The 15000-nt window shown below is 39.9% G+C and overlaps 1 protein-coding gene across 6 annotated transcripts in view; it reads right to left on the minus strand.

Annotated features, from left to right (window-relative positions):
• The window catches only part of si:dkey-237h12.3 (teneurin-3), a 153530-nt gene that overhangs the window by 18880 nt on the left and 119650 nt on the right, over positions 1-15000 (minus strand). For 5 of the 6 annotated variants that reach the window (XM_014199206.2, XM_014199203.2, XM_014199201.2 and 2 more), the window contains 2 exons: positions 5618-5867; positions 529-549 (listed from right to left, as the gene is read on the minus strand). In XM_014199206.2, the coding sequence (XP_014054681.2) occupies positions 529-549; positions 5618-5867 (271 nt within the window). The remainder of the gene's footprint in view (positions 1-528; positions 550-5617; positions 5868-15000) is intronic. The other variant, XM_014199202.2, reaches the window with a different exon arrangement.

Raw genomic sequence — 15000 nt, forward strand, 5'->3', positions numbered from 1 at the left:
ATTTTTTATCTTTTGTCAAAGACAATTAGATTAAAAAGGTTCTAAGCCAGTTACCCATAATCCTCTTACATGACTAAATGACACATTGCACATTGACATATCAAAAGGTCAACTCTTTCCAACTGAGGAAGACACAACTCATCTGTGTGCTCGGAGGCCAATGATAAGCCTGAAACATAAGCTGTTGAACGTGGATAGAACTTGTTTAACTGTCTGGCAATGAAGATAGCCCCAGTAAGTGTTCTCATGTTTAATGGTACATTAGTCAATACTGTAAGCCTTTGACACTTATGAATGGAATAATGTGAGTGTGTTAAAATAAATGTGAGAATGCATTAAACACAGTGAAAAAAAATCACGTTACATTACAGAGTGCGGTTATAAAACTGGACACCTTTATGAGCCAAACCAGATGATTAAATAATGCCTTAATGGCTTATCAATTTACCATAAAAATATGTTCATAAAAAATACATTCATTCTTAACACACAGAAGACAGTGACAGAATTGCACCATCATACACCTACCTGTGTCTAAAATCTTTATTTCTTAGGGCGAGAAGAAAGGAAGGAAGCGGAAAAGAGAAAAAGACAAAGAGAGACCGTAAAAGTGTGTGACTTAAAGGTCTAAGAAAAACACCATTAAAAAAGGAGCAGACAATGAAGATTTGTTGTGCAGAAAGGAGAAGGAGAAAAAGGAGGAGTGACTATGTCTTAGAGTTAAACCCTGGACCCATAACTCACCGAGGAGAGAATATATGTTGTGGAGTTAAACCCTACACCCATAACTCACAGAGGGGACAATATAAAAACTCCCTCACAAGGGAATGCATTGGGCCATTACACCAGTGCTTTTTTCTCCATTCAAATCACCAATAGTGCTGAGCGATTCGTTCTTTTTGAGGTCAAATCAGTTTCGGTTCGATTATTTAAAAAAGGATAACCGTTTTCAATTTCGATTATTATTTTTTAAACATTAAATGCTGTAGCAACACTGTTGTGTTTAATGCATTCTCACAATTAATTAAAATCCCATGATGGTAGTGACTGACATTACCGCTTATCAATTATTAAGCATCATTTATTCACATTGCTTTACTTTAATAAAATATTTCAGTTGATGTGTATATTACATTTGTTTTATTTGATGACTATTATGTCATTCCAAGTCATCATCTCATCTCTATAGAGCTGCTGCCTATGCTGTCTGATAAAATCACTATTTAGTAGTTCTTCAGAGTAAATAAGGAATACTTTTATGACTGCTGAATACCTACGTTGTAGCTACATGTTGAAATGGTTGCAATTTAAATGGCTACCACCCTATAGACCAGTTATGTGCAGCGCCAGCTGAATACGTTACAAATGGTTAAGAAATCTACAAAACTAAAGACTACACATTCACAGTCTGCAGCTGTATATGTAAAATAGTCTAAGAAACTCAACCGAAGACGAGAGAAGGACATTGAACATTTCCCTGTCAAATGACCATTGGTACGTCTGACGGAACACAACCAGAGACTTCTAATGAATTACTCTCCAAAGAAAATGGACCGGGCGATTTCAACAGACAGAGACAACAAGACATACAAGTGTAAATATTTACATTGCAATTATTTTCGAATGAGCGGCCGTTCATGTGCAAACTATTAGCATTTCCATGAGCATAGTTATCAAGTGTATGTAGTTGGTCCATTCTGTCTTTCCGGCACTTTATCTGTCCCCACCCCTTTCCATTGTCTACCAAGCCGTCATATCGGGTTAGTCCACTAGGGACTTTTCATTGTGTAGTTGTGTCATTGTGTAGTAATCAATGTGTAAGTTATCCTGTTTGTGTGTTTATGTAATTCTGTGTGATTATTTAGTTAGTGAATAAATAATTAAGCCAATTTGTATATCGCTGATTCATCATTTATGCTAGGGTTCGTGCAGATATCCAAGAGTTTTGCGACATTCAGAATGAGACTGATAGAAGGTAACAATTAATTTAATGACTGACTGATGACTGAAATGTAAGAGATCTTTATATCTTTAAGAGTTAATTTGGAAAACGGTAACTCGTTAAATACACTTTTTCCATGGTGCCCCAAGATTACTACTTAATTAATTGTTATATGATTAATTTAATAGCGTAATAATTAAATGTAGTTAATTGATTTCATAAAATAATCGTCATCACATTAATAATAGAAAAGACAACAATTTCTTATATCGAGCAATCCAATCATGTTGGCTTAACGTTCTCCATGCACCTATAAGAGAACGTATTGAAATATAATGAACAGGCAAGGCGGTGGTGAATGTTGTGTGATTTGTAAAGGATGTCTTCTGTACTGAAGACTGAAGTGCAATCACTGGTATTTGCAATATGTGGGCCAGGGTCATCAAATTGATTTTAAGAGATATACACATCAACTGTAGCCTCTTGGTAGACAGATTTCATATGCTTTGTTGTGAGTAGCCCTGGCTGTAAAACAGCTTTCATTCTAATCAACATCTGCTGTTTCGGAGTCTGCCAAATGGCAAAATGAAGTGTATTGGTGATTGAGGCCAACTTGGCAAGTCGGCCTAAATCATCTCAATTACATGGCAAAAGACATGGAGTCTTTCTCTAATTGTAAAGGATATAGTATAGATTCCACATTACGGTGCATTCAGAAAGTATTCAGACTCCTTGACTTTTTCCACATTTTGTTACGTTACAGCATTATTCTAAAATTGATTAAATTGTTTCCACCCTCGTCAATCTACACACAATGTACCATAATGACAAAGCAAAAACAGGTTTTTAGATTTTTTGCAAATTTCTTAAAAAGAAAAAAACTTAAATATCATGTTTAAATAAGTATTCAGACCCTTTACCCAGTACTTTGTTGAAGCACCTTTGGCAGTGATTACAGCCTTGAGTCTTACTGGGTATGACGCTACAAGCTTGGCACACCTGTATTTGGGGGAGTTTCTCCCATTCTTCTCTGCAGATCCTCTCAAGTTCTGTCAGGTTGGATGGGGAGCGTCGCTGCACAGCCATTTTCAGGTCTCTCCAGAGATATTCGATCGGGTTCAAGTCCGGGCTCTGGCTGGGCCACTCAAGGACATTCAGAGACTTGTCCCAAAGCGTTGTCTTGGCTGTGTGCTTAGGGTCGTTGTCCTGTTGGAAGGTGAATCGTCGCCCCAGTCTGATGTCCTGAGCGCTCTGGAGCAGGTTTTCATCAAGGTTCTCTCTGTACTTTGCTCCATTCATCTTTCCCTTGGTCCTGACTAATCTCCCAGTCCCCGCCCTTGAAAAACATCCCCACAGCATGATGCTGCCACCACCATGCTTAACCGTAAATACCTTATTTACATAAGCAAACATTTCTAAAAACCTGTTTTCACTTTGTCATTATGGGGTATTGTGTGAAGATTGATAAGGAAAAAAACAAATTTAATCAATTTTATTATAAGGCTGTAACTTAACAAAATGTGGAAAAAGTCAAGAGGTCTGAATACTTTTAGAATGCATTGTAAATAGTAAATCTGTCTGTTTTCCCATTCCATCACATTTGATAATGTGCAAGTACGCTAAAAGTTGTCTGACCACCCTGTGCATTGTGAAAATAGTCTCTGAAAACCAATGATTCACAGTTCAAAGAACACCACTACAGTGCCTTGCAAAAGTATTCATCCCCCTTGGCGTTTTTCCTATTTTGTTGCATTACAACTTGTAATTTAAATTGATTTTTATTTGGAGTTCATGTAATAGACATACACAAAACAGTCCAAGTTGGTGAAGTGAAATGAAAAAAATATCTTGTTTAAAAATATTATAAAAAATAAAAAATGGAAAAGTGGTGTGTGCATATGTATTCACCCCCTTTGCTATGAAGCCCCTAAATAAGATCTGGTGCAACCAATTACCTTCAGAAGTCACATAATTAGTTAAATAAAGTCCACTATGTGCAATCTAAGTGTCACATGATCTGTCACATGATCACAGTATATATACACACCTGTTCTGAAAGGCCCCATAGTCTGCCACACCACTAAGCAAGGGGCACCACCAAGCAAGCAGCCCCATGAAGACCAAGGAGCTCTCCAAACAGGTCAGGGGCAAAGTTGTGGAGAAGTACTGATCAGGGTTGGGTTATAAAAAAATATCCTAAACTTTGAACATTATTAAAAAATTGAAAGAATATGGCACCACAACAAACTTGCCAAGAGAGGGCCGCCCACCAAAACTCAAGGACCAGGCAAGGAGGGCATTAATCAGAGGGGCAACAAAGAGACCAAAGATAACACTGGAGGAGCTGCAAAGCTCCACAGCGGAGATTGGAGAATCTGTCCATAGGACCACTTTAAGCCATACACTCCACAGAGCTGGGCTTCACAGAAGAGTGGCCAGAAAAAAGTCATTGCTTAAAGTATTCGCCAAAAGGCATGTGGGAGACTCCCCAAAGATATGGAAGAAGGTACTCTGGCAGGTGAGACTAAAATGGAGCTTTTTGGCCATCAAGATAAATGCTATGTCTGGCGCAAACACAACACCTCTCATCCCCCCGAGAACACCATTCCCACAGTGAAGCATGGTGGTGGCAGCATCATGCAGTGGGGATGTTTTTCAGCGGCATGGACTGGGAAACTGGTCAGAATTGAAGAAATGATGGATGGCGCTAAATACAGGGAAATTCTTGAGGAAAACCTGTTTCAGTCTTCCAGAGATTTGAGATTGTGACGGAGGTTCACCTTCCAGCAGGACAATGATCCTAAGCATACTGCTAAAGCAACACTCGAGTGGTTTATGGGGAAACATTTAAATGTCTTGGAATGGCCTAGTCAAAGCCCAGACCTCAATCCAATTGAGAATATGTGGTATGACTTGAAGATTGCTGTACAGCAGCGGAACCCATCCAACTTGAAGGAGCTGGAGCAGTTTTTCCTTGAAGAATCCCAGTGGCTAGATGTGCCAAGCTTATAGAGACATACCCCAAGAGACTTGCAGCTGTAATTGCTGCAAAAGGTGTCTCTACAAAGTATTGACTTTGGGTGGTTGAAAAGTTATGAACGCTCAGATTTTTTTGTCTTATTTCTTGCTTGTTTTACAAATCAAATGATACAAACCCACAAAAAAGCCATTTTAATTCCAGGTTGTAAGGCAACAAAATAGGAAAAATGCCAAGGGGGTGAATACTTTCGCAAGCCACTGTACACGTCAGATGTCCACCCTTTCAAGATTATGTAACATTTAACCATTTTGATCTGCCTCCAGTGGGGCTTGAACTCACAACCTTCTATACAACAACACATGCTGCTCAAAGCCAACCATCTTTGCCAACAGAGACTAGTCTGTCACTCTGTGAGCAGCATACTGCTTTGTATGTACTCCAGCCAACATGCTATGGGTGAGTTTCACATCCATGCAACCCACTTTGTCTTAAACACCACCTCTTTGCACTATTACCTCAGAAGAAATAAAGAATCAATCTCTAATTCGAGGGTCAAAAGGTCTGAACCAATAGGTCGAAGGTTGTGCACTATTACAGAGCCATGCAAAGCCTCAATATCTGAGCTAAAGGGACAAAGGGCCAGAACAAAACAACCGTGCACCACCATTAGGATTCCATGCAGAACCCGAACTAACCTGAGCTCCATGACGCTGGTGACGTTGCCCGATGGGTAGATGCGTCTGATGTAGTTGAAATCGCCCACGTAGAGGCTGCCATCGATGCCCCACGCCAGGGCCACGGGCGCCAGCAACTTGTTGCCCAGGGCCTGCCCGTTGCAGCTGGGGCACGAGATGCTGCGCCGCCGACCGTTCCCCATCACTGTAGAGATGACGGGAGGCTGCAGCGAGATGAACTGGTTCTCACCGCTGCCTTTGTAGAGGATGCCTAAAAAAAACAGAGAAAAAATATAGAGAGTAGTTTCTATGTAATTGATGATTGATGAGAATTATGACTTTGAGCTGTGCTAATTATAATAATTGTTATAATAATTTGTTATATGCTGTTCAACTTTACAATTTCCCTTGGATACACCTAAATTGAGATTTGATTAGTTGGCTAAATAATACATTGTGTAAACCAAATGTCTTGTATAATCATGAGGAATTGTAGACAAACCCTCAACTGCCTTGGTACATAACAATGCCTTATTCGTTAGTCATTGCAGATTGATTACCTATGTGCATATTTCAATGTCTCATGAATTGTGATATCATTTTTGTAAGGAACCTGTTTAGTGGGATTTGCAAAACTCATCAATTAATAGTAACCTCTTTACAGAACATGATGTTCTTTCAATCTCGCCAGGACCTTTTTCCATTTCCTCCCAGTACTCCACGTCATGGCGAGGAGGGTTAGACAAATGCAGCACACAATATACCTCGCAAAAGTAACGGAACTTCAATTGAACTTCATCAGTCATTACAGATAAATATTTGATCGAGGGGAAAATATAACAATTTTTTTCCGGGGGGAGGGATATGGTGGAGTAGACTTCAAAAGAAGAAAAAACATCAAAGTGGTGAATTGCATACTGGGAGCACTTAATTATTCACACCCTGGCAACGCGTTTGAATTCCGACACTCTCTCTTCCTCATTACCAGATCGATGGCAGCACTGAACGCCCGGTGTAGCACCGCCGGTTCCCTTGACATTACCCCCGCACATCTCGATGTATGTTTGTCCCTCTCCGATTAGTTCCTTTCATTGATTAATTAAAAGGGGGAACTCAAATGAAGACTTTCTCTAGGGAGACCGCTGGCAAGACAATCCCACTGCTCCGTTTCTTTGTAACAGAGAGCATTACAAATGTGCGGCTAACAAAGATTAATGGGTACGGGGGACAGCATTGTGTGTGACGCCATCAAACGGACGACCTTGGGGATTTAATTGCACTGCAATCCATCTGTCTGCTCAGCTACGGAGACATGCTATGTGAGTGATCTAACGCTGAACGAGGGCTGACTCGAAAGCAAGTATTCCCGATAGCCCTATTGCAAAGTAATAACCAAGTAATTATGGAATAACCAGCTCAAGATGTCACACATTACCTTCACTATCATAATGCTGAATTTACCCTAATTACACCAAGTCCCAATGAGAGTACCTTTTTTACATATCCAATATACAGTTCAGTATAAAAAGCTTGAAGCATTGCACCTTACTAAAAAGTAAGATCAAATATTTCTAAAAATATTCATTTAATGATGAGGTAAATGTGGCAGCCTGCCCCGGGTAACCTACATTTACACTTACCACCCACTTTACAGTCCCTCTCTCTCTGACAGAATCTGTCTGACAGAGCTACAATATGTCACTGTACCCAGGCTAAGGCCACTGAACATCTGAACATGTTTGTAGGGCTTGACAACCTTGCTTTAACAGAGGGCATATAGCCACTTTGTAGCAGAGATGGAGGGAAGGAGAAGGGGGGAAGAGGTGTAGAGGGAGCATAGCTACAGCACAGGCCTTATCTCGTTAGACAGGCCCCAGAGAAGAGCGAGAGAGAGACTGTTAAGAGTCCTCACTAGAGGAGGAGAGGAAAACTCTTAACTACATCACAGTAGACTCCTCAGACAGGGAAGGCAAGGGGAAAATGGAGACAGTCACCAGGAGGAGAAGGACTGATATAGTATAGCTATGTCTGGAGTCACCAGGAGGAGAAGGACTGATACCATATAGCAAGTCTGCAGTCACCAGGAGGAGAAGGACTGATACTATATAGCTATGTCTGGAGTCACCAGGAAAGAGAAGGACTGATACTATATAGCTATGACTGGAGTCATCAGGAGGAGAAGGATTCATACCATATCCAACTGAAGTCGGAAGTTTACATACACCTTAGCCAAATACATTTAAACTTAATTTTTCACAATTCCTGACACTTAATCTGAGTAAACATTCCCTGTCTTAGGTCAGTTAGGATAACCACTTCATTTTAAGAATGTGAAATGTTAGAATAATAGTAGAGAGAATGATTAATTTCAGCTTTTCTTTCTTTCTTCACATTCCCAGTGCGTCAGAAGTTTACATACACTCAATGAGTATTTGGTAGCATTGCCTTTAAATTGTTTAACTTGGGTCAAACATTTCATGTAGCCTTCCACAATCTTCCCACAATAAGTTGGGTGAATTTTGGCCCATTCCTCCTGACAGAGCTGGTGTAACTGAGTCAGGTTTGTAGGCCTCCTTGCTCGCACAGACTTTTTCAATTCTGCTGACACATTTCCTATAGGATTGAGATCAGGGCTTTGTGATGGCCCCTCCAATACCTTGACTTTGTTGTCCTTAAGCCATTTTGCCACAACTTTGGAAGTATGCTTGGGGTCATTGTCCATTTGGAAGACCCATTTGCGACCAAGCTTTAACTTCCTGACTGATGTCTTGAGATGTTGCTTCAATATATCCACATAATTTTCCTGCCTCATGATGCCATCTATTTTGTGAAGTGCACCAGTCCTTCCTGCAGCAAAGCACCCCCACAACATGATGCTGCCACCCCCGTGCATCAGGGTTGGGATGGAGTTCTTCGGCTTGCAAGCCTCCCCCTTTTTCCTCCAAACATAATGATGGTCATTATGGCCAAACAGTTCTATTTTTGTTTCATCAGACCAGAGAACATTTCTCCAAAAAGTACGATATTTGTCCCCATGTGCAGCTGCAAACCGTAGTCTGGCTTTTTTATGGCAGTTTTGGAGCAGTGGCTTCTTCCTTGCTGAGCGGCCTTTCAGGTTATGTCGATATAGGACTCGTTTTAATGTGGATATAGATACTTTTGTACCTGTTTCCTCCAGCATCTTCACAAGGTCCTTTGCTGTTGTTCTGGGATTGAATTGCACTTTTCGCACCAAAGTACGTTCATCTCTAGGAGACAGAACGCGTCTCCTTCCTGAGCGGTATGACGGCTGCCAACTATTGTTTGTACAGATGAACGTGGTACCTTCAGGCGTTTGGAAATTGCTCTCAAGGATGAACCAGACTTGTGGAGGTCTACAATTTTTTTCTGAGGTCTTGGCTGATTTCTTTTGATTTTCCCATGATGTCAAGCACAGAGGCACTGAGTTTAAAGGTGGGCCTTGAAATACATCCACAGGTACACCTCCAATTGACTCAAAGTATGTCAATTAGCCTAGCAGAAGCTTCTAAAGCCATGACATCATTTTCTGGAATGATCCAAGCTGTTTAAAGGCACAGTCAATTTAGTGTATGTGAACTTCTGACCCACTGGAATTGTGACACAGTGGATTATAAGTGAAATAATCTGTCTGTAAACAATCGTTGGAACAATTACTTGTGTCATGCACAAAGTAGATGTCTTAACCGACTTGCCAAAACTGTAGTTTGTTAACAAGAATTTTGTGGAGTGGTTGAAAAACAAGTTTTAATGACTCCAACCTAAGTGTATATAAACTTCCGACTTCAACTGTAGCTACTTCTGGAGTCACCAGGAGGAGAAGGACTGATACTATATAGCTATGTCTGGAGTCACCAGGAGGAGATGGATTCATACCATATAGCTACGTCTGGAGTCACCAGGAGGAGAAGGACTGATACTATATAGCTACTGTACGTCTGGAATCACCAGGAGGAGAAGGACTGGTACCATACAATGTAGCTTCGTCAGGAGTGTGACTGTAGTGGAGCACAACTAGCATGTTTTATCAAAGAATATGAAATGTACAGCATTAGGGAAGTAATACATTGCTAGTTGTGAAAATAAAGTTGTGATATTTATTTATCAGACTGAATTTGTTAACGGCCTCAACCTGCAACCAGAAACTGCACGACACATTTATGAAATTGCTTATTCCAGTTACTAATAAGCATGCACTCATTAAGAAAATTACTGTAAAAACTTTTAAATCATTGTGAATTGTTGAGGATTTGAAAAAGTGTATTGTTGAGAGGGATGAGGCAAAAGGAATGGAAAATAAGTCTGGCTGCACAACAGATTGGCAAACGTACTGCAAATTGAGAAATCATGTGACTAAACTGAATAAAAAGAAGAAACTACACTATGGAACAAAGATAAATTACATAAAGAATTACATTTTGGGCAAAAAGGCAAACTAAGCTTCATCATTCATTGAATCAGATGGCTCATTCATCACAAACTACTTTAATGAATTTTCTCATTGGGAAGATTAGCAAACTTAGGCATGACAGCAACAAACGCTGACACTACACATACAAGTATAACTTATCAAATTATGAAAGACAAGCATTCTAATTCTGAATTCCGTAAAGTGAGTGTGGAAGAAGTGAACAACCAACAATGGCAAGCCACCAGGGTCTGACAACTTGGATGGAAAATTACTGAGGCTAATAACTATTTGTTATACCTTCAATCTAAGCCTACTAGAATGTGTGTGCCCTCAGGCCTGGAGGGAAGCAAAAGTAATTCTGCTACCCAAGAATAGTAAAGCCCCTTTTACTGGCTCAAATAGCCGACCAATCAGCCTGTTACCAACCCTTAGTAAACTTTTGAAAAAAATGGTGTTTGACCAGATACAATGCTATTTTACTGTAAACAAATTGACAACAAACTTTCAGCATGTTTATAGGAAAGGACATTCAACAAGCACGGCACTTACACAAATGACTGATGATTGGCTGAGAGAAATGTATGATAAAAAGATTGTGGGATCTGTTTTGTTGGACATCAGTGTGACTTTTGACATTTTCGATCATATTCTGCTGATGGAAAAACATATATGTTATGGCTTTACACCCCCTGCTATATTGTGGATAAAGACTTACCTGTCTAACAGAACACATGGGTGTTCTTTAATGGACGCTTTTCCAACTTAATCCAGGTAGAATCAGGAATTCCCCAGGGCAGCTGTCTAGGCCCCTTACTTTATTTTTAATTTTTTTACTAATGACATGCCACTGGCCTTGACTAAAGTCAGTGTGTCTATGTATGCGGATGACTCAACACTATACATGTCAGCTACTATAGCAAGTGAAATCACTGCAACAATTAACAAAGAGCTGCAGTTAGTTTCAGAATGGGTGGCAAGGAAAAATGTAGTCCTAAATAGTTGAGACAAATCATTCACTAAACCCTAAACCTCAACTAAATCTTGTAATAAATAATGTGTAAATTGAGCAAGTTGAGGTGACTAAACTGCTTGGAGTAACCCTGGATTGTAAACTGTCATGGTCAAAACATGTTGATACAACAGTAGCTAATATGGGGAGAAGTCTGTCCATAATAAAGCGCTGCTCTGCCTTTTTAACAACACTACATATGTACAGGTTCTAGTTTTGTATCAACTGGACTACTGTTCAGTCGTGTGGTCAGGTGCCACAGAGGGACCTCGGAAAATTACAATTGGCTCAGAACAGGGCAGCACCGCTGGCCCTTCAATGTACATGGAGAGCTAACATTAATAATATGCACGTAAATATCTCATTGCTCCAAGCGGAGGAGAGATTGACTTCATCACTACTTGTTTTTGTAAGAAGTGTTGACATGCTGAATGTACCGAGGTGTCTGTTTAAACAACTAGCACACAGCTCGGACACCCACGTACACCCCACAAGACATGCCACCAAAGGTCTCTTCACAAGCCCCAAGAACAGACTATGGGAGCTGCAGAGTACTACATAGAGCCATGGCTACATTGAGCTCTATTCCACATCAGGTAACTGATACAAGCAGTAGAATCAGATTTAAAAAAAACAGATAAAAATACACCTTATGGAACAGCGGGGACTGTGAAGAAACACACACAGGCATAGACACACATACACATGATAAAGACAGGCATTCTACACACGCGTACACATGGATGTTGTATTGTAAATATGTGATAGTGGAGTAGTGGCTTGAGGGAACACACTAAATGTATTGGGTAAATTGTTATGAAATGTAATGTCATGCAATATTTTAAACTGTATATAACTGCCTTAATATAACTGCCTCCAGGTCGCAGTTGTAAATGAGAACTTGTTCTCAACTAGCCTACCTGGTTAAAAAAAGGTTAAATAAATAAAATTGAAATGTTGCTGGACCCCAGGAAGAGTAGATGCTGCCTTGGCAGCAGCTAATGGGGATTCTTAATAAATACAAATGCAAATACAAAACGAATCCTCATGACTATGTGAAATATGTCATGCCAACGAACAAGGCCGACAAGATACAGTATATTAAAATATTAATACATTGTAAAAGGCATACACAATTACATAAGGTATACACTTCTCCCTGTAATGCCCATCATCTGACATGGCATGTTGTGCCTCTGACATCTAAGGGTCTGTTGACTGGGAAACCGTCAATTATTTCACACACTTGACATACTATCTGTGGGTGAAACTAATGGGATTGTGAAATGAAAAGTAGAATATTTTTCACCTTTTCTCATTAAAGCAAATTTCTTAATCTATTTGAAGGGTTAAAAAGAAAGAAAAGGAAACGGAACCCTCTTTGGAGTCCTGATAGTAAAGACAAGTAAGACACCATCTGTATATGCATGTGTCCTTCATTTCAGTCGTTCATGTAATCAATATCAAACTACACAAATCTGCCAAAACAATGCTACCTCATACCTAATAAACATAATACATCCAGACAAATGCACATTGATACCCAATCTAATGCAGGACACAATAAGTATTAGCATATCATATACCGAAGATGAAATGCATATTGCATCTACACATCTGTTGATCATGAAGCCTCACATCTAGAGACAGCGATCCCCCCCACTGTGCGCTAGCGCTGCTGTGTGAAGGCTTTGAGACGAGTTAGCTTTACCCTGAGACAGGTGGGATGAAACACAATGCTCTGGCAGCAGTCAAGCTGGAACAGTTCTCAATGTTCTTTTTCAACGCTCTTTGCAAAACTTTGTGTGCTAGATGTTTTTGACAGATTTGGTTCAGCTAAATATCAGTTATTTTTTATGTTTAATGAACAGCCAGAAAACACATAGCGTCTTGGGGTAAACACAAAAGACGCAGATTGACTTCTGTACACTAGTTCGATAAAACATTTCCTGAAGCATTTTGTGAGCAATAATCTGTTAAGGGAACCCAGTTTTGTATAATAGCTGAGGGTTTTTTGTTACCAGAACTACTGCATATTGAGCAGATGTTTGCACATTGATACCCATGTAGCTCAGTTGGTAGAGCATGGTGCTTGGAACACCACGGTGGTGGGTTTGATTCCCAAGGGGGGGCCCATACGAAGAAAGTATGAAAATGTATGCACTCACTACTGAATGTCGCTCTGGATATGAGTGTCTGCAAAATGAAAAAAAATATATAAATATATACAGTAGAAGTTGGAAGTTTTCATACACTTAGGTTGGAGTCATTAAAACAAATTTTCAACCACTCCACAAATTTCTTGTTAACAAACTATAGTTTTGGCAAGTCGGTTAGGACATCTACATTGTGCATGACACAATACATTTTTCCAACAATTGTTTACAAACAGATAATTTCACTTATAATTCACTCTATCACAATTCCAATGGGTCAGAAGTTTACATACACTAAGTTGACTGTGCCTTTAAACAGCTTGGAAAATTCCCGAAAATGATGTCATGGCTTTAGAAGCTTCTAATAGGCTAATTGACATAATTTGAGTCAATTAGAGGTGTACCTGTGGATGTATTTCAAGGCCTACCTTCAAACTCAGTGCCTCTGTGCTTGACATCATGGGAAAATCAAAAGAAATCAGCCAAGACATCAGAAATAAAATTGTAGACCTCCACAAGTCTGGTTCATCCTTGGGAGCAATTTTCAAACACCTGAAGGTACCATGTTTGTCTGTACAAACAATAGTACCCAAGTATAAACACCATGGGACCAGGCAGCCGTCATAACACTGAGGAAGGAGACACGTTCTGTCTCCTAGAGATGAACGTACTTTGGTGCGAAAAGTGCAAATCAATCCCAGAACAACAGCAAAGGACCTTGTGAAGATGCTGGAGGAAACAGGTACAAAAGTATCTATATCCACAGTAAAACGAGTCCTATATTGACATAACCTGAAAGGCCGCTCAGCAAGGAAGAAGCTACTTCTCCAAACCGCCATAAAAAAAGCCAGACTACGGTTTGCAGCTGCACATGGGGACAAAGATTGTACTTTTTGGAGAAATGTCCTCTGGTCTGATGAAACAAAAATAGAACAGTTTTGTCATAATGACCATCGTTATGTTTGGAGGAAAAAGGGGGAGGTTTGCAAGCCGAAGAACTCCATCCCAACCGTGAAGCATAGGGGTGGCAGCATCATGTTGTGGGGGTGCTTTGCTGGTGCACTTCACAAAATAGATGGCATCATGAGGGAGGAAAATGATGTGGATATATTGAAGCAACATCTCAAGACATCAGTCAGAAAGTTAAAGCTTGGTCACAAATGGGTCTTCCAAATCGACAATGACTCCAAGAATACTTCCAAAGTTGTGGCAAAATGGCTTAAGGACAACAAAGTCAAGGTATTGAAGGGGCCATCACAAATCCCTGACCTCAATCCTATAGAACATTTGTCGGCAGAACTGCATGTGCGAGCAAGGACGCCTATAAACCTGACTCAGTTACACCAGCTCTGTCAGGAGGAATGGGCCAAAATTCACCCAACTTATTGTGGGGAGCTTGTGGAAGGCTACCCAAAATGTTTGACCCAAGTTAAACAATGTAAAGGCAATGTTACCAAATACTAATTGAGTGTATGTAAACTTCTGACCCACTGGGAACGTGATGAAAGAAATAAAAGCTGAAATAAATCATTCTCTCTACTATTATTCTGACATTTCACATTTTTTAAATGAAGTGGTGATCCTAACTGACCTAAGCCAGGATTATATGTCAGGAATTGTGAAAAACTGAGTTTAAATGTATTTGGCTAAGGTGTATGTAAACTTCTGACTTCAACTGTACATACAGTACCAGTTATAAGTTTGGACACACCTACTCATTCCAGGGTTTTCTATATTTTTACTATTTTCTACATTGTAGAAATATAGTGAAGACATCAAAATGATGAAATAACACATATGGAATAATGTT

Source organism: Salmo salar, chromosome ssa05 (assembly GCF_905237065.1).
Source record: "Salmo salar chromosome ssa05, Ssal_v3.1, whole genome shotgun sequence".
Taxonomy (NCBI): Eukaryota; Metazoa; Chordata; class Actinopteri; order Salmoniformes; family Salmonidae; genus Salmo; species Salmo salar.